Source organism: Nothobranchius furzeri, chromosome 15, assembly GCF_043380555.1.
Source record: "Nothobranchius furzeri strain GRZ-AD chromosome 15, NfurGRZ-RIMD1, whole genome shotgun sequence".
Lineage (NCBI taxonomy): Eukaryota > Metazoa > Chordata > Actinopteri > Cyprinodontiformes > Nothobranchiidae > Nothobranchius > Nothobranchius furzeri.
In genome coordinates this window covers 49,539,594-49,559,984 of record NC_091755.1, presented here as the reverse complement: position 1 = coordinate 49,559,984, position 20,391 = coordinate 49,539,594, and the positions used below count along the sequence as shown (strand labels likewise).

Below are 20,391 nucleotides of genomic sequence, written 5' to 3'. Positions count from 1 at the left end.
GTTCTGCAGCTTGGCTAACGAGGATTCGGCTGCAGCAGAACCTGAAATGCTTTAGCAAATAAAGTGCAAATAACTTCCCACTTTCATTCAGCATTCATAAGAGTGTTGCGCAGATTTTGTTTAAGCTGTTTGGTCACAAAGTGTTAGTTTTACATTTATGTGAACAGAAAGGGGACAAAAAGAATCAGAGATATCTGCAATGGGAAAGGCGAGAGAAGCATTAACATACTGAAAATAGTGGGTAAGGCAAGCAAAGTCGACATGAGAGGGAATTCTGAGGGTAACTTAAGCCAGCCGCGACTTTAAGCTGTATCAAAACAGTTGTTCCTGAATGTAGAAGGTTTAAACGTCCAGAACCAACACTGGGAGCTGGTCATGAAAAGGAGAAGCCTGATAACTGGTAACCTGATCACGCTACTTTTGAAAATACTTTGGGTCTGCAGACCAAAAGCAACAAGCTCTGCAGGGGGGGAAATCTTGAACAATAGGAAGGCCGTGCATTTTGGGATTGTTTATACAAATTACAGCCTTGTGCATAAAGTCACACTGAAAGATTCTGTGAGAAATGACATGCATTCACGTTTGTGAGGCTAAGCTGAAGTTCACCAGCTGTCTGTCTGACCAGTTACCAGTGTCATTTAAAGCTGTTTGCTCCTTTTGCTTCATTTGAGCACAAAGATGTAGCGTCCTGACTTCTTTTCCAGTTTCTGAATGAAAATATAATTCCTCAGTGCTGCAGAGACGCGCGGGAAACACTTACAGCTGAAGATACCGAACATTTTGAGACTTAGCTTTCTCACTCGTGGTGTACTTTCATGCAACAGAATCCCACATGATAAATGCTGCCATTGCTTGAAAGTCAACACTTGTGACCAATAGTTCAAACTGTGACGGTGTGAAAATCTCAGAATCAAAACCGGATTTGATCTTTTCTTGCTGCCACACCTTTGTGCTCCTAGACGTACAACAAGGCATGCCCACAGTACGCAGGCATGAGATTCACTTTTATAGTCAGTAATGCTCTGGCATTAGCTGCTCATCTAAGATCTTCATTAATGACTGATGATCAGTTTCTTGCTCATCCCAAGCTTTGGCACCACCTAAATGGCATTGGAGACATACGCATGAACACAGGCCTAAACAGGCACTGAATCTGGTCGGGTAACCACTTCACGATGCTTTTCCTACCAGGGAGTCAGAATATGATCCGTTTCAAACTCTGAGTTATGTTGCTGCCTTGTTGCAACCTGCTCTGCCTCGGCAGAGGTTAAAACAAGCCTTGCCCGCAGGCAACAACCAGAGAAATGAGCTAGCTGTAATAACTGCATTGGGTAAGTCTGTGCTGACAGTGACAGACTGAAGATCAGTTCTGTTCATCCCACCCCTCCAAACACACAGACACAAACCTATGGAAACGTTGTTTTATTAGTTTTGGGGGTCAAGTTGGGGCTGGAGCAGAACAAGACAAAGCAGACACTGTGTAAAAATATGACACATCCACCTAAAATGAAGAATTAAAACTTTATGTGGCCACTTGTTAATATTGTGAGAGATAGTGACTCATGCCCCCACCCTTTTCCCTTCACAACCCATCAGTCAGGGATGCAACCAACGCCGTCCACTCGAGCAGACTTTGCAGATAAAGTTGAAGATGCACAGCTGACGGTCTCTTTCCGGAACATCTTGGGCAAAAATAATGTGCGGAAATATTTAGTTTAATGAAGAAACTGTTAAAATGAGGTTGACAGAGAAATATATATTACTGGTTATTTTTTAAATCTGATCGTTTCACATGCAGGCTGAATGTGAAAATAGTCTTCCACCCCCAGTCCTGCGTCGGCCACCAACAGGAAATAGACACGGAGACACTCAAGTCAGTAAAACACACACGGATCTAAATCACGCTGAACTTTAGCATTCATGGACTCACCCAGCTTGGCTCGTGGCGCGGACCGCTGCGATGATTTTTGCAGCCAGGAAACAGCAGAGCATGTCTCGGCTAGCAGAAGCTAACTGTTAGCATTAGCTACTTCACCACATAGCAGAACCTCTCCAGGCTTGTGTTATTTGTGGAACTAAAACATCAACGTTGCAGAGCAATCAGAGTCAGCTGTAGTGTTGCATTGCTGCTAGCCAATCAGAGGAGAGATGCTGTAATAAACTGTAATAAGTAAGAATCTAAATCTTACCGTTTTCTGCCCCCCCCCCCCACACACACACACACACACACACACTCCTCCAACTGACTTCTACCTCATGAAACAGGAGCGTCAGAGCTTTCATTCTACAAAAAACTAGCAATACACTCATTTATACTAGAGACCTTACTGAAAATAACGAGTGTATGGCCTCTTTAAATCAAATTCGGTGCAATCCCACATGACACTAGCTGTGAATGACTCCAGATAGTAACTCATTCACTTTTGGCACAATATTTGCACAACTGGTTTGTTGTCACTTTCTGTGTTGGTTAGGGTCAGTTAACTGCAGCAGCCATCTTGAACAAAGTTAAATCTGTCCAGGGGTTCATGGGAGAGTTGGTTAAAAGCAGTCGGGGTTGACTCAAAAAGACAAAGTAAACATCTCCTTGTTTGTCTCTCCAAAACTTACCTCTCTCAGTTTTTTTATGTCTCGTGTCTCTCTCCCTATTCACTCTGTCACCAAAACCCGGGTCACTGTGGCAGAGGAATGGAGTGCCCGCTTTGTGACTGGAAGGTTGTTGGTTTAAGCCCCACTCATTCTATCACACTCGTGTCCTTGGGCAAGACACTTCAATGTACTTGATGGTGGTCAGAGGAACTGGTGGCGCCTGCACTGAGCAGCTTTGTGATCAGTGTGTCCTAGAGCAGCTGTAGCTACAATGTAGCTCATCATTGCCAGTGTGTGTGTGTGTGACTGGTGTGTTGGAGTCTAGAAGGCACTACCGGTCACTTACCATTTTATGCAGTCGGTTGTGCCACGTTTTTAAAAAGGTAAAGTATGCAACAGAAGGAGTATCTCAGACTCTGAGTTAAGAAGTAAATCTTCTCTCACAATTACATTTAAAACAGGAAAGCTCTGATGCCGTGCAGTTGGCAGCACCGATGCCTTGTAGCGAACGGTTGCAGGATCAAATCCTGGCTGTGGCCTTCTTGCAATTAGCAGTTTGTCTCCTTGCATACGTGGCATTCATCCAACTCTGGTTTCAGTCCACAGGCCATTGACCTTGGATCCTATACCCCCACCCCCCCCACCTCCCACCCCCAAACTGAAAACAAGAGCCGAATGAAAACCCAGATCTATTGTTTTTAGGTTTTAGCTCCAGCTACGATATGCACACATCAATAAGCACAAGCATGTTCATAAGCCTCTTCATTCACACAGAGTTTCCACGGATCTAGATAATGTGTTGATAATTACGTAACGTATTCCCTTCTTGAGGATGAAAGATTGTTTACTTTACAGCAGAGTGGGAGCTCTTGCCGACTGTGTTCAGAGAGGTTACAAGTCACGACCGGCCCTTGGGTTGACGGATTTAACTTCTCAGTGTTTGGAGCTCTAGGGAGTTTCTGAGTGGATGTGCAAGTTTTAGAGGTGTCAAAGTGCAAACAGTCTTCAGGTGTGAAAAGAGAGTTTACATAAACACACTGAACTTGTGGATTGCTTGTTTTATGCAGCATCAAAAATAAATGGCACTAATGGAAAGTAAAATGTATACTTTCAGGACTTTCTTCTTGTTGCAGGATGCAAACATGGCGGTTTCTGCATCCTAATGATCACACCCACATGGACTCCCTGCAGCAAAGTGGTGCACAGACATGAAGAAAGTGTAGTAAATGTGAAAAAAGTGTTGCATTCAGCATGTGACTGGATCTCTTTTGGATCACCTACAAAAACAGGGCTTTAAAATAAGAAAAGGAGCCGTTTTCCATTGGTTTCTGTAGGCTGCTGCTTCTGTGGTTTGTGCAGAAGACCCCACGGAGATGCATCTATAGTTTAAGGAAGACACCCAGAGGGCAAATAGATCACTACACCATCTGAAACCTAAAAGTAAATAATGCATGTTATTAGAATCAGATTGTTATTCTGGCACTTGCCGAAGCACATGTTAGAACAGCAGAGAACAGCCTGTAAACCTAATCCCTGAATCCGCCTCAGTCACATTTACTGAATAATGAGTGCTGAATGAGCACATAAAAGCACAATATGGGGAAACTTTGGCCCAGAGTGATGTTGAATATAAGGACCTGATATTTTTCTCTGTGGGAAAAAATTCAATTTAATGTCAGTTCATGTCGTTGCATAATAAAATTCACGTCCTCTTCCAACACCTGTCAGTCTTAGTGAAAAACCTCAACTGAAACTCCTTAACATGCACAAATATGCAGATTAGATATGCTGCATGCTTTTTAAGACTGATTAAATATTTGCATCTGTTGTCAGAAAATAGAAAACTCCACATAAAAGGAAACCTTGCATAAAATATATTTTACAGTTTGGAGTCCGACCTGCAACTATTTGATATTTTCATCAGTATCACTGATTAATATTGAATATTTGGTCCATACTGTTGGAAAATGTTCCAATTTGTCATTCCCATAATGTTAGATCCCTGTTCTGTCTGCTTTTCAAATAAAAAATATTTTTTGAATTAAAAATCTATAAAATTGAGTCTTTGATTGTAATGATTAAAGATGTGACAATCAATCAATCAAAGATACTTTATTAATCCTAGAGGGAAGTTAGAGTTTCAGTGCACACAATTCAGAGATCAGACATACATGGGCAAGACACATGACAAGAATCGGTGACTGTGGTCATTCACAACCCTGAGTCGCGCTACCTTAATAGAGATAAGAGGGTTACATGAGGATTGGTTCAGGTGGAGGGAAAAAAAAGGCACTTCAGAGTTACCCTCCACCAGGAGGGCAGCTTTGCTCTGCAACAAAACACCTCAGATATGCAACAGACTTCAGACGACATAACATAAGTGTCCACTAGGTGGGGTGGTGGGTTGGGACTATCCCTACTTCAGCTCCTGCAGCCACGATAAGCAGCGCATGTCACCTCAGTGTGGATAGGGGGAGGAGCATTGAAGGTTGGAGGGTTGCAGTGACCCTGGAACGTTTCAGCGGCCTTCCCGCAGTCCCGCCCAGGCTGGGATAGAAGGCAGAGTTGAGTTGCCATAGCGACGGCACATTCCACATATCTTCTGAGGGGGGAGTTTTCGTTGGAGCCTTGCAGGCTCAAGGGCGCCAGATTCTGATTAGAAATGGTTTTGGGGCCAGACAGAGATAATTTTCTCTCTGTCTTACAGTTTGTTGGTCCTCAACCTCTCAGAATCCCAATAATGGACATTAAACTATCCCAATCCATGCTGATTCGTCCACTCTGTCCTTGATGGCATCCATCTTCTGTGCCAAAGAATGAATCTCGGCCAAAGTCCCAAGTTTACGATTCATCTCGACAATTATTTGAGTCTGTGAATTCACAGCGCGGTACAAACCATCTCTGAGCTCCGGGATCAGGCCAACATTCCTCGACAGCTCGTTAATTTTCCAGTAAGCCACGTAGCCTCCAATGCCGATCAGCAGGAAACCCGACACCAACACTTTCATGTCTGAATCTGGATCAAACTAGAATAAAATTAAATTAATCTGGACTTTTTTCAAAGGCTTTTTGCATGTTGTCCTGCGTTGAGGTTAATAGACACATTATGAAACATTAATCCAGTTTTTTTTTTTTTTTTTTGCATGTTTGATTTAAGATGTTAAACTTTCTCAATTGAGTTTCCCCGACTTCGGCCAAGATGAGTGATAAAGAAAGAATAAACCCAGCTTCCACTGAATTAAAGCCACCTGAACAGCCCTTTTACCATAGATGCTCCCTCATTTGGTGTGATTGTGTTAACCTTTCAGCAGGATGCCTCCCCCGTGGAGTTTATGCACCTGCTCAGGTGCCATTTGATAGGAGGTGTAGCCTTTCAGCTGTGCACGAGTCTGGGAGAACTACAATAAACGGTTTCATCAAGGGTTAAAGTCAGTCACAAAGTGATTTTCATTGCAACAGTTGGACCACCCACTTTGAAATCTTGCTGCTAGAAATTGCTTTAAATTTAATTTTCCTTCAGGATATAATCGGTTGTTTGACACCCACTCATTCATGATGGCTGGTTAAGCTTTAGAGGATGCCAAAAGCCTCGAGTCCCAGCAGATATTCCTGAGTCGCTCAGACTCGACTGCTTTGTGGCGACTTACAAGAATCCTCGAGAGTAAAAGTAGATTCAAATCAATCCAGTAAAATCTTCTCCACCCTTAAACAAATCCTGGCCTCAACTCGACAACTCTACGAGGCGTGTTTCCGTTACATGACCCATAACCAGAACTCTTGATGCTTTTTTCTGCCCTGGTTGGTTTGCAAAGCAGAATCAATCTCCTTGTCTAAAGAGGTCAATCTAAAATATGCCTATGCTGCCCTCTGATGGTGAGTTCCAGGCACTGTTGTTTTAGTTGGTTTGTGTAGTTATGACATTGTTCACATCACCACTTCCTTTAAGGAGACATTTAGCAACTTTTTCACATTTTAAATATTTTTTCTTGACCCATTATGCCACCGCCGGTCCGCTCTGTTGGGCTTAGAGAAAAATTGAGCTGACATACCTGGCACTGCAGTCTGATTCCAGCATTTGTCCTCCATGTTTAAGATCGTGAACACAGCTGATTTGTTTAATTTAGTGATGAATCACTCCTGTGTCACAACCTGTCCTGTTTCCCCATTCTGTTCAGTCATGTGTCTTTCCTAATTGCTCCCACCTGCCTCTCGTCTCCCAATCGCTCTAGATGTCAGCTCCTTGTGAATTTAAACCCTCCCAGTTCTGTGTTCCTTGTCTGTTCGTTGTTTCATTGTCAGTGTGCTTTTCATTAAATCTCTTAAAACGTCCTCACCAGCCTGCCTGTTTAATTCACCTGCGTTTGGATCCTCACCTCAGCCACTCAAACCAACAGCACTCCTGACATCCTGTAGACACTAATGAAGGCTGGGGAGATGTTTCAGCTGTCAGATTAAGGTGTTAAAAAGACGATAGGAGAGGTTTTGCTTTTGGTTCTACTAAACGGACACTAGGGGTGTTAAAAGAAAGCAAGAACTGCATAGTTTTACTAACTGCATACTATAAACCCTCAACATACGTAGATTTTAAAACTGAACTATTTATTGGCTAATGTATAACTAATATTTAAGTATTTTTAATTGTGTAGTTCTACACAAAAATAACAGTAATAAAAGTTTAAAAAATATGGGCCCATTGCCACCAGGGGGCAGCAAACGTGTACAAGACAGGATGGCAGGTTTGTGATGAAGGTACTAATCCTGATGCTCCATCTGGAGGTTTTGGTTTGATGAGAATTAGTAACAACTGTCTACAAGAGGTTAATGCCACATTTCTTATGTTAAAGGCCAACTCTCACTATCAATGGACCAAAATAACAAGAAACAATAAGACACAAAAATCTAAATAAGCTTTCTGGTGTTAAAACTATTTTGAAGATAACAACTGTACGTATAATTCCCTTTCCAGTAAGATGCTAAAACATTTTCCGATGATGAGTTTGGATCGGATGAAGCCCTGCTCAGTGGTGCTGGCTGAAGTGAGCAGTCAGTAATAGCTGCGGGTTGCGGTGGAGTTCCTCCTCCAGCAGATGACACCATCAGCTAACTTTTCCCACCTGGTTTGGGCAGCCGAGGATCACTTTTCTTCACATAACCGGATAATTATGGTTTCAGCTTGTTGAATAACAATAGAAGAAGAAACAATCTTTTCTATAGCGCCTCTCAAGATAAAAATCAAGAGACGCTTCACAAAAACAAAACATTTAAAATATTAAAAAGAACTTAGAACATGATTAAAAATATGTTAAAAATAAGCTCAAATAGACAATTGTGATTAAAAATGTAAAGACAGAGAGACCTGTAAGTCGGACCTGTTCCCGGTGAGGGTTGGACTCCGCCAGGGCTGCCCTTTCGTCTGCAGTGATGCGGACGCTGAGCCGATCTGTCGTGGGGAAGAGGGAGCTGAGCCAGAAAGCCAGGCTCTCGATTTACCGGTCGATCTACGTCCCAATCCTCACCTATGGTCATGAGCTTTGGGTAATGACCGAAAGAACGAGATCGCGGATACAAGCGGCCGAAATGAGTTTCCTCCGTAGGGTGGCCGGGCTCAGTCTTAGAGATAGAGTGAGGAGCTCGGACATTCGGGAGGGACTCGGAGTAGAACCGCTGCTCCTCCGGATCGAAAGGAGTCAGTTGAGGTGGTTTGGGCATCTGGTCAGGATGCCTCCTGGACGCCTCCCTGGGGAGGTGTTTCGGGCCTGTCCTGCCAGCAGGAGGCCCCCAGGTCGACCCAAGACACGTTGGAGAGGTTACATCTCCAATCTGGTCCGGGAACGCCTTGGGGTCCTGCCGGAGGAACTGGTGGAGAAGGCCGGGGAGAGGACGGTCTGGAGCTCCCTAGTTGGGATGCTGCCCCCGCGACCCGGACCCGGATAAGCGGAGGAAGACGACGACGAGAAAGAGAGAGAGAGTGAATAGGAGAGCGGGAAAGATGGAAATCAGTGGATCATGAGGAAGGTGGAATAGGTAGGGAGAGCAGAATAATTAGAGTGGCGAAGAAGGTCACACCAAAGCCAGGTGAGTTTTCAGCTGCTTTTTGAAGGAGTCCACTGATCTCAGGCTCAGGGGGAGAGAGTTCCAGAGTCTGGGGGGCCACAGCAGCAGATGATCTGTCACCTTTGGTCTTCAGCCTGGTGCTGCACAACCAGTAGGCTTTGGTCACTGGACCTCAGGGACCTGCTGGGGGTGTAGGGTGGGATAGACAGCAACAGCGTATAAGCTTGACTCTCCCATATTCCAGGTAGAATTGACAAAGCTCCTCGGCTGAGAAGCCAAACGTCTCCAAGAAACCAAAGAAGTTCAGTTGCCTTCATCTTTGGGAATACCATGACCTGGAAGACTGAGAACCTTCATCAGCATCTATGATTCACAATAGTTTTACTTTTCAAATTGTTCCCATTTCTTGAACATGAGAAACATTTTTGATTTTTCAGAAGCCATTAAAGGTCAACTTTACACATGACTTTAATACATTTTCAGTGGTCTCTTGTAGGAACGAAAGCCTTGGAAGTTGTTTTCTAGGGAATAAAAGCTCCGCTGCACCTGTTTGAGGGTGTAGAAGTGAGCTAGATTCAGACGGCAGGATTTGGAGTCTCATTTCCTGATATGAGGACATCTTGCTTCTGATTGTCTATGAGCAAAGCCACTCTACCACTGACTCTGTTTGCTCTGCAATGCTGATGTTTTATCTCCACTAATAACACAAGCCTGGAGGAGCTCTGCTGTTTGGTGAAGTTGCTAATTTGGTTAGTTTCTACTAGCAGAGACGTCCTCTGCTGCTTCCTGGATGCTAAACCAACAACAGCCTTCCTCGTTGTGAGTCCAGATGGGTGAGTTCATGAACGATAAGTGACATTGTGATGTAGATCCGTCAGGATTTTCTAATCCTAGAGTTTCACCGTCTGTTTTGTATCAGAAGCTGATGCAGGAGACTATTTTCATATGTTTCTTGTAATTTCTCATTGTGTTTTATTGTATGTTTATACAGAATAAAACTTAAGATAAACCCAAATAATAAAAGTTGCAACCAAAAATTCTTGAATTTGGCAAATGAGCAAAAAAATTAAAAAATGTATAAATATATAAAAACTGCATAAATGGTGAATGAGGGACAACCTTGAACATTTATCCTGAAGGGAAAAGATAAGCTATCTTTCATTTCAAGGCAGCATTTTATGTTTTTATTCAGTTTATTTTATTTTATTTGTAACCGAAATCGAATCAATGTGTTTTACAGGAAGAGTCGAGTCATTTTGATACATTTTCATTTAGTTTTTCATTTCTTTTATGAACCTGACCAAAACATCTCCTGTAACAAAAAGCATTTTAACTTCCTCTGACTTTATTCTTTGAATGACCCAAACAAAGAAATCCAAACGAATTTAGTCGTTCAGTAAACACGTTTTTATTCAGGTTGGTAGCAAAAACAGCACCTCAGGACAACAGTGTGACACAGACAGCCATCTACGGGCTCCGACATTTTCAGTGACAGGAAACGCTCTGGGAAGACATGCACTAGCTACTGGAGCAGGAAATTTAAAGACAACAACACTGGAGCTGTTTCAGTACATTCACATTTCTTTTTACACGGTCACTGTCCTTTCAATGCAACACAACGACCCTTCATGTATGTTTTAGCAGTTGCATAGACTTCATAAACAACTTCTTTTGTTGTTTTCTGCTTGCAGTTTGCTTAGTTTTAAACTAATTTTGTTGCAAAACTACATTTATTTTAGTATAAACAGACATCAGACATACAGAATGAGTTCTTTGGTCCCTTTCAGATCTTTGGTAGTGTCAGGATCATTTGTTGCTTCATGACAAACATGCTTGTGCTCTTTCAGAGAGTGGATGATGGGAAGCATTTTACTTGTTTATTACGACGTTTTAGATGTGTGAGCTGTGAGAACAAGGACTACCAGAGAGACGGAGGACAGGTAGCTGCACCTCTAAACTAAGCAGCTCAATCCTCGATGATGTCGGAGGACTCGGACACCACTCGGCCATCCTTGGTCTCGATCATTTTAATGACGACGTTCTTCTTGGTCTGGGTGGTGGTGTTGTAGCCCCCGGCGCTGCCGCTGCTGCTGCTGAAGCCGCCGCTGCTGTAACCACCGCCGTAACCGCCGCCGTAACCGCCCAAGCCGCTGCCGTAACCGCTGCCGTATCCGCTGGAGTAGCCGCTGGAGTAACTGCTCTTCAGACTGTCGGCGGGGAACCCACTGTAACTTGCTGTTTGGGAAGATTGGATCGCTGTTAGGGAATTTAACAGAGCAAAAACAGCCACAGCCTCCATGTTCGAGTCAAGGCGACTTACTGCTCTGTTGGGAGATGTTGATAGCCTTGATGCCGTTCGCCAGCCTGTCCTCCTCTCCCTCCAGCAGCTTCCTGTAGGTGGCAATCTCGATGTCGAGCGCCAGCTTGACGTTCATCAGGTCCTGGTATTCCCTGATCTGTCTGGCCATGTCCTGCTTGGCTCTCTGCAGGGCGTCTTCCAGGTCCTTGATGCGGGCCTTGGCGTCCTTCACTGCCATCTCACCGCGCTCCTCAGCCTCAGCAATCTGAGCCTCCAGGTTTCCACGCTAGAAAAGGGTTTCAAAAATGAGACTCAGTCCACTCTAATGGTGTTGACAGTAAAATAAATTGTTTATCCCTGTAATTCCAAATGTATCCATGGTTTATTTCTGGAATCTCTTCCGTTTTAACAGGATTAGTACATTCCTCAAACATCTTATTTTATCAAAGCCTTTGCAAGGATTCTGCCCTGTGGTGGATTATCCAAGTACTACATGTGGGAATTTTAGCATTATTATTACATTATATCTTTCCATGTATTATTCTACTGTCATTATTACCGAACGGACCGCCCATACCTGTCCTTTGACGGCATCGATCTCTGATGTGAGTCTCTGGATCATACGGTTGAGGTCTGCGATTTCTGTTCTGGTTGATCTCAGGTCATCGCCGTATCTGCTGGCGGACGTCTGCATCTCTTCATACTAAATGAGCATCAGAAAAAGAAGGTATTACTGTTTGGTTCGGTTTAGTGCAGCGAATCATTTCGATTTGGGTCCATTACCTTGGTCTTGTACCACGTTTCAGCCTCAGCACGGGTGCGGTTGGCGATGTCCTCGTACTGCGCCTTGACTTCAGCCACAATGGAGTCCATGTCCAGGTTGCGGCTGTTGTCCATTTCCACAATGACTGAAGTGTCCTTGATCTGTCCTTGGAGCTCACGCAGTTCCTGAGGAAATCAAACAAGAGTTACGGAGGGAGGGAAAAAAACGAGATCTAATCACCTTCACCTCTTGAGGAAACACGACCGGCAAGTGCGTTTACCAAGATGGTGCAAGAATCAGGTCGGGATGTGCAACAAATGTTACAAAAACCAAAACATGAATCCATGAAAGGAGGAGCCCGCTTCAAAACAACAACACAAGCATTACAGGAATGCCGCATAAATCGCAGATGATCGTACCTCCTCGTAGATCGATCTGAGGAAGTTGATCTCGTCTGTCAGGCTCTCCAGCTTGGCCTCCAGCTCAACCTTATTCATGTAGGCCTCATCCACATCCTGGAAGAAATTTGTGTTAGCTCAGCGTGTCTAAAATAAACAAGGTTGTAAAACGCTGATGAGGATCGGTCACCTTCTTGATGAGAACAAAGTCGTTCTCGCACTCTGTGCGCTTGTTAATCTCGTCTTCATACCTGAGAATGGAGAAGATGATAGTTTATGATCTGATTTGGGGTTTTAGATGCTTGCCTCGTGCTCTGCTCAGGATTTTAGAGCTGTTACGCTGAAGGAACATTAGATGGAGCTAGTCCTCCATGCTCTGCTCTTGAACACCTCTGGGAGTCACAAGGCGTTCTCCCACAGGAGGTCAGGGAGGTGTTTCACATTTCTCGTCTGTTGATTTGCTCCATTTGTCTTTGGATGATTAGCAAATGTGATCAGCGGTTTCTGTCTTCAGGATTCTCTTCAGCATATTGTAATACTACGGTTCGGTTTAACGGGTGTTTGTAACATGCCTCCTTAGTGTCGTCATCCCCTTAGGACTGTTTGACTCAATGCAATGGACAGATGAAGGGAGGAGTCCACGTTAGACATATTGAACTCACAGGTCTTGCCTAAACCACCCCAGAACGCACACGTTACCCCTCCTCATCACTCACTTGTTCTTGAAGTCCTCCACCAGGCCCTGCATGTTGTGCAGGTCGGCCTCCAGCTTGATCTTGTCGTTGCCCAGGCTGTCCAGCTGACGACGGAGGTTGGCAATGTAGGCCTCGAACATGGCGTCGATGTTGGAGCGGGTGGTGGTCTGGCCCTGCAGCAGGTTCCATTTGGTCTCCAGCATTTTATTCTGCTGCTCCAGGAAGCGGACCTGAAGTGGAGAGGAGAATTGAGTGAAAGTTATACTCTACAGCATAAACAAAGAATAAACAAAGAATCCCTAACTGACATGATTGTTTATTCCTAGACGTGGATGGATGTGTCCTTGTCTCCGGTTGTGAAACATCACAAAAGCGCTGCATACCAAAGTTTTGAGGTTAATGCAGTATTAATGAATCATTAGGATCAGCCTGACGAGGCCTCCAAAACTCCTCATATGGTCTTTGTTCTTGAGTTTCTTTGGTGCTTTGTAAGGAGAGAGTCAGCTGTTTTTCCAGACGGGCCATCAGGAAGGCCTGCTCGGCGAACGTGCATCCTGACAGGAGGTAGGCAGCTGGAAAAAAGCAGCAATGGAGGAATGGAGCTGTTTAACCCTTCTCCTGCACGACTTCCGGTGTTTTTAGCAAAGACGTGGAGCAAGGGGAGTGGCAGAGTTTCTTCTGCTGCAGAAAGGTAAATATTTAACCGTGTGATGAAGCTTTGATGAGGGAAGCGGGGGAGAGTGGAAAAGTGAGGGGTGATTTATTTGTCCAGGAGGTGGAGAGTTTGCTAATTTATCACCAGTAAAATAGAGATAGTGAGAGCAGATAAGCAGCGGACATTGCTCCCCACTGATGAGATCAAATCACCTCTTATTAAATCTTCATTTACGCTTGAGTAATGACGGCAGTAAGGCGACTCCGTGTGCGCGTGAGTCTCTTTGATCTGCTCAGAGTCGAAGCACGCCTCTTATCTTCGTTGGGGGGGGTGGAAGGTTGATCTGTTGCCAGTCAGCTGGCATTGACCAGAACATGAAACCAAGCGGCCTTTTTAAATATTAACCCACCCATGAGACCTCAGGGGATTGAAACTCACCTGTGAGCACAATCGTAACACAGAAATTCAGCTTATTCAGAAGATTTAAGGGTCGTCTTGTCACGAACGCTCCTTATACAGCAAGCCCGCAAGAAACAAGCCATTGTGTCAAAGGTAACAATACGTTCTCATTAGTGTGTGTGTCCAAATTCTATTCAGTTCAAAAATACTTTATACATAGACATATGACAAGACATGGTGTGTGTGTGTGTGTGTGTGTGTGTGTGTGTGTGTGTGTGTGTGTGTGTGTGTGTGTGTGTGTGTGTGTGTGTGTGTGTGTGTGTGTGTGCGTGCGTGCGTGTGTGTGTGTGTGTGTGGACAGCAGAAAAAGCCACACCCTGGCTAAGGGAGGGACCATTCCCAAGGTAACTTGTATCACAAGCCCTGAGCTCTGCCCTGACACACCCTTGGGCCTTTTTTCTCCTCTTCTCTTTCTCGTTCCTGCTTTCTTCTCCCTACATCTGTTTTTCATCACAGTCAAAAGCAAAGCCAGAAGACTGAGGGCCAAACCCTCTGCTGCCTGTGTTTGATTTGTGTGAGGCGAGAAGAGTAAAGAGAAAGGCATGAATCAATGTCTTTATGGCAGAATCTGCACTAACAGGCAAGTGCTGGACATATGTCTCTCCGTCCAACACGTCCCAGCTGTGAGACATCGTCTAAACTCTGTGACTGAACTTTCTAAAGAACTTTTAAAACTCTTACCTTGTCAATGAAAGAGGCAAAGCGGTTGTTGAGGCTCTTGATCTGCTCTTTCTCCTGGGTGCGGACCACTTGAATTGTGGGGTCAATCTCAAGGTTGAGGGGGGCCAGCAGGCTCTTGTTCACCGTCACGGCACTGATGGGGGTATGGACGGGCATGCTGCTGCCGAAGCTCATGCTTCCTGGACCACCCATGCTGGAACTCACGCTGTACGCAGAGCTCCTGGTGATGCCAGCTCCTCCAAAGCCCATGCCCATGCCTCCTGCTCCTCCAAAGCCGCTGCCAGCAGCACCTCCATAGGAGCTCTTGACTGTGAAGGACTTGCGGGAGGTGACTCCACCTGGTCCTGCATAGGAGCTGCTGCTGAAGCTCCTTGGGGCAGATGAACTCCTGAAACTGCTGCTTGAGGAGGTCCTGAAAGACATTCTGAGGATCTGATTTTTTTCTTTTGAATGAAACAAATTTGAAACGAGGAGACTGGTTAGGCAGGCAGACAGGCAGGCCAGCAGAGGAAAATACCAAAGAGGATAGACAGAGGAGAATATACAGGGGAGTTTTAAAGCCTGCCCCTGATGTGGGAGGGACCTGGCGGGAGCTGTGATTGGCTGCTGCTCTGGGCTAGAGGCAGGAATGGGGCTGTAACTGTACACCTCTGTGTCCAGTCAGTCACAACCATGTCCTCCTCTCTGAAGACAACACTTTGTCTATCGCAGGAATGTTGATAACCCTCTCCCTCTGTGTCATCCAAGGTAAATGGATGTCAGATTACGGGATGAGCTGATCAGCTGGTGTGTGTGGGCAGGCGGGATGCTTGACAGAAGCAGCTCACACACACTTTTCGCTGATTCTCAGGTGTGAGGCACATGTGCAACAACGTAGAGGTGATGTTTTCTTTTGGAACTTTGAGTAACGAATGTGGAATGTGATCCGTAACAATCACACTAAATCCCAACTGATTAGAATTCCGGTTGAGCCGGTCGTAGATGTTTTACACATTCAAATAGGATCCGGTTAGAAACTCACACCAACAATGGGTTTGATGATGCTTCTCGGCATTTCGAACGAGTAAAAGAAAAGATCTTCCTCCCGACGGTTCCAAAGACCACTTTCCCCTTCAAAATCGTATTTTTGTGTCACTGATTGTTTCTGGATTAAAGTAAAAAGTCTAAATAGACGCTGAGGCCAACAAGCTCGCAGAACTCATCTGTGGCTAATTATGCACTGAATTCATATAAATAAACATCATTTCAAGTTGACAATCTTGAACATTTTTGCTGCATCTTTGCACTGAAATGTATATTTTTACTTATTTAATGGGAAAATAAGAGTTTTTAACATTTCAGAAGGAGATTTTTTTTTTAAAGGTAACAATCCTGCAGATTAGAAGCTGGTTGTGGAAAGCGTTTGCATGAACGTTGTCGGTTTGGGAAACGTTTCCTGCAGAAAACCTGCAGGCCATGCAATCCCCCCCCCCCCCCCCCCCCCCCCCCATCCCCAGCCTTGGTGCGAGTGAAACTTAAACCACATCTGCTGGTTTTCATGTAAGAACCAGGTCAGCAGCACTAACCAGTTAGCTTTTGCTACCATTGTTATGACAATACAGGCTCCAGAGAGACATAAATGTAGGTGAATTCGTCTCAATGATGCAAACTTTTTTCAATTCCTAACTGAGCCTCCTTCGTTCCTCATTTCTGAGCGGGTAAAAACAAAACGGCCTCTCATCTGTCAACCGTTGCTCCACCAATACCAGTCCTGCATTCCTCTCCACCCTCATTGACTTCCTCCTCTAGTCCCTCGTTACAATGAGTCATGAGTCTTGGCATTACCAAACCAACCCCCTCCACAATACCCTCTCCCCTCCATCGCCTTTAGCCATTTTTCTCCCACCAGTGCCTCCTGGCCTCATTATCGTCATGGAAACCTACAGAAATAAAAAAAAAACACTCCCATCATTTCTCCAGAGCCAAAATGGGTGCCAGTTTCAGAGCGGGGCTCTTTGTAACCAAGTTGCAAGGAGACGGAGTGCTGTAAAGAAAGGCATGTGGGGACATTGACATGGCGCTGACAATCCAAGCTGGAGCTCCTGGCACCAAAGGAAACGCGGTGCCAGTGGCTATTTCCTGTTTTGGTTTGTGAAATGGTGAGATCAGCTGAGTTTGGATCATATCTTCATGTGTTCTAACTGAGACGAAGATTTCAGCTGAATTTAAGCAATCTGTCAATAAATTAGGGAACCATGTTTCGGATCTCATGACTGTCACTTAGTAGTTGAGTTACTTTTTTATTAGGTTTGAAGTCAAATTATGAAAACTTCAGAGAAACAGGTGTTTATCATTGAGTTTGGTTTGCTTAGTGACCTTTAAACATATACGTGCTCCCTTTATGCAACACATTTATGAGTTTGTCACCAAATCGTTATGAGGACCTAAAACAGCCACGGGAAGATTCATGTTGAACATTTTCCTGGCTTCTTTGCACGAATCACTTGACCTCACTGATTTTTGAAACTGTTCAAAAAGTCCACAAAACAAATTGTCTCTCCAAGTGGTCCGAACGTCGTCACAGGGCATCTGGAACTGGTGAGAGAAATGTAATGCGCCTCGGTGACCACTCAAGCTATCGTACCGTGTGCTACTAAACTGTAAACATGATGGTCAACTGTAAACAAACTAAACTCACTTTGCAATGCAATAAATAAAACACTACTTTAAGAAATCTGGACAAATATGGTGCAAAAGTTGCAATTAGTTTTCATTTTGATGTGAAAATTTGCCATTTCCTCACAATTTGTGTCTCCAACTAGTTGCAGCCCGGTGAGATACCGATTCAAAATAAAATGAAGACAGTAAGATGTCTTCCAAAGTCGGATCTACTGGAACTTCTGGGTAAATTCACCAGACCTTTGCAGCGTGCCTGTGCTAATCCACTACCGGAACTGGGGTGTGTACTGGGAAACGGCCCGATACGGTCGCTGAGTGGGATTCATGGGTAACTTGTTCTGATTGGCTGTAACTCGGTAAGTGATGACATCAGCAGACGTCACTAAACAACTGGCTTTTGTGAAGTTGGAAGAGTTTCTGGTGAAGTTTAAAAAAAAAAGCTGCAACAGTAAATCTACAGAACACGTTAGCTTAAAACACTTTTTCATGCCTCTTAACAACGTTTTAACATAGTTTCGCTGTAAATGTATTGTTGAGATTAAAACAAATGAACGAATAAAGTGTTCTCTCTCTAAAAAGACAATAACACGGCTTGGAGCAAAAGCAACCATTGGACCATCCAGTTGTCGGTCTCACTGACCCACCAAATTTCCACTGCTGGTGTTCAGCGCTCTCTCGTTGATCTGTTTACATTTCTGTTTACAGTGGTGTGAAAAACTTTCTGCCCCTTCCTGATTTCTTATTCTTTTGCATGTTTGTCACACAAAATGTTTCTGATCATCAAACACGTTTAACCATTAGTCAAAGATAACACAAGTAAACACAAAATGCAGTTTTGAAATGATGGTTTTTATTATTTAGGGAGAGAACAAAATCCAAACCTACATTGCCCTGTGTGAAAAAGTGATTGCCCCCTTGTTAAAAAATAACCCAACTGTGGTGTTTCACACCTGAGTTCAATTTCTGTAGCCACCCCCAAGGCTGATTACTGCCACACCTGTTTCAATCAAGAAATCACTTAAATATGAGCTGCCTGACACAGAGAAGTAGACCAAAAGCACCTCAAAAGCTAGACATCATGCCAAGATCCAAAGAAATTCAAGAACAAATGAGAACAAAAATAATTGAGATCTATCAGTCTGGTAAAGGTTATAAAGCCATTTCTAAAGCTTTGGGACTCCAGCGAACTAGAGTGAGAGCCATTATCCACAAACGGCAACAACATGGAACAGTGGTGAACCTTCCCAGGAGTGGGCGTCCGACCAAAATTACCCCAAGAGCGCAGAGACAACTCATCCAAGAGGTCACAGAAGACCCCAGGACAACTTCTAAAGAACTGCAGGCCTCACTTGCCTCAATTAAGGTCAGTTTTCACGACTCCACCATTAGAAAGAGACTGGGCAAAAATGGCCTGCATGGCAAATTTCCAAGACGCCAACCACTGTTAAGCAAAAAGAACATTAGGGCTTGTCTCAATTTTGATAAGAAACATCTCAATGATCGCCAAGACTTTTGGGAAAATACCTTGTGGACTGATGAGACAAAAGTTAAACTTTTTGGAAGGCAAATATACCGTTACATCTGGCGTAGAAGTAACACAACATTTCAGACAAAGAACATCAAACCAACAGTAAAATATGGTGGTGGTAGTGTGATGGTCTGGGGTTGTTTTGCTGCTTCAGGAACTGGAAGGCTTGCTGTGATAAATGGAACCATGAATTCTACTGTCTACCAAAACATCCTGAAGGAGAATGTCCGGCCATCTTTTCGTCAACTAAAGCTGAAGCAATCTTGGGTGCTGCAGCAGGACAATGACCCAAAACACACCAGCAAATCCACCTCTGAATGGCTGAAGAACAACAAAATGAAGACTTTGGAGTGGCCTAGTCAAAGTCCTGACCTGAATCCTATTGAGACGCTATGGCATGACCTTAAAAAGGCGGTTCATGCTAGAAAACCCTCAAATAAAACAGAATTACAACAATTCTGCAAACATGAGCGGGCCAAAATTTCTCCAGAGCGCTCTAAAAACTCACAGCAAGTCATCGCAAACGCTTGATTGCAGTTACTGCTGCTAAGGGACGCCCAACCAGTTACTAGGTTCAGGGGGCAATTACTTTTTCACACAGGGCAATGCAGGTTTGGATTTTGTTCTCTCCCTAAATAATAAAAAACATCATTTCAAAACTGCATTTTGTGTTTACTTGTGTTATCTTTGACTAATGGTTAAACGTGTTTGATGATCAGAAACATTTTGTGTGACAAACATGCAAAAGAATAAGAAATCAGGAAGGAGGCAAATAGTTTTTCACACCATTGTATTTATCGTCTGTTGAAGTGCAGGCAGCTCTGCCCAAGACAAGAAGAGACCGAACAAGCCAGTTAAAAAGCTCGCTCGGCTCTGGGCTGCCAACCAAATTCAGCTGAGATGTATGATAGGAGGATGCTGCAGAAGGTGACCTCCATCACGGGAAAAAAAACCTCCCACACACGGCATTCCACTGTGGGATCAATAAGGTCCATTCTATTCTATTTTATTCTATTCTATGTGCGTTCCCACATCAGGGAAGTATGGCCTAGGGATGATGGGAAGGGCGAGAGTTCTGTGAGTTCTTTGACCCTAAACTCAAATTGTAGGTTTGTTTTCGTTCTCTTAGCATTTGTAGTTTCTGCACAAGTCACCTTTTACAGGCTCTATAATGTTTTCAATGTCTAATTAAAAGAAAAGTATTTGAAGCATTTCCTTCTTGTTTCCAAATAACTTGGCTGCGTGGATTTTGTGGCACATTCCTAAACGTTTCAGTGATTCCTGATTTCATCATCAGTCTGTTGTCTGTTTTCCTTTAGATGATAAAAACTCATCAGTTCAGCTAATCCTCATTACCTTTTAGTCTCGGGAGTCAAATAGACCTACTCGACCTGCTCTGTAATCACATCAAGTATCTCTGCCATTCAAACAGTAGTTTTGGTGAGATGCAATTGTATTTTCATACAGCAGTGCTTCCCATTCTTCTGGCATTCGTCTGTCATCACACCTCCAACTATCTGAAGCTGATACCCGATCTGTTGACGTTTCACAAGCAGGCGTGATAAATGAAATGGACTTTTACACTCTAGAATCAGATAAACCACTGCTGTCT

The 20,391-nt window shown here is 44.0% G+C and overlaps 1 protein-coding gene across 1 annotated transcript; it reads right to left on the bottom strand.

The window, feature by feature from the left end:
• Nucleotides 1-10,027: 10,027 nt before the first annotated feature.
• Nucleotides 10,028-15,133, bottom strand: krt8 (keratin 8). Its single transcript, XM_015968613.3, has 8 exons — nt 14,594-15,133; nt 12,820-13,028; nt 12,294-12,354; nt 12,125-12,220; nt 11,726-11,890; nt 11,520-11,645; nt 10,964-11,228; nt 10,028-10,878 (listed from the first exon to the last, which is right to left on the bottom strand). Exons 1-8 carry the CDS (start codon nt 15,014-15,016, stop codon nt 10,610-10,612), a joined length of 1,614 nt encoding a protein of 537 aa, XP_015824099.3. The 5' UTR covers nt 15,017-15,133; the 3' UTR covers nt 10,028-10,609.
• Nucleotides 15,134-20,391: the final 5,258 nt, after the last annotated feature.

What these genes read in the sequence shown, in the direction of transcription:
- krt8 (XM_015968613.3), bottom strand. Translation starts at nt 15,016, where the DNA reads ATGTCTTTCAGGACCTCCTCAAGCAGCAGTTTCAGGAGTTCATCTGCC. An exon ending in GTGGAGGACTTCAAGAACAA is followed by an intron (nt 12,355 to 12,819) that starts GTGAGTGATGAG and finishes CTCCATTCTCAG; the next exon opens with GTATGAAGACGAGATTAACA. An exon ending in CAACATCTCCCAACAGAGCA is followed by an intron (nt 10,879 to 10,963) that starts GTAAGTCGCCTT and finishes CTTCCCAAACAG; the next exon opens with CAAGTTACAGTGGGTTCCCC.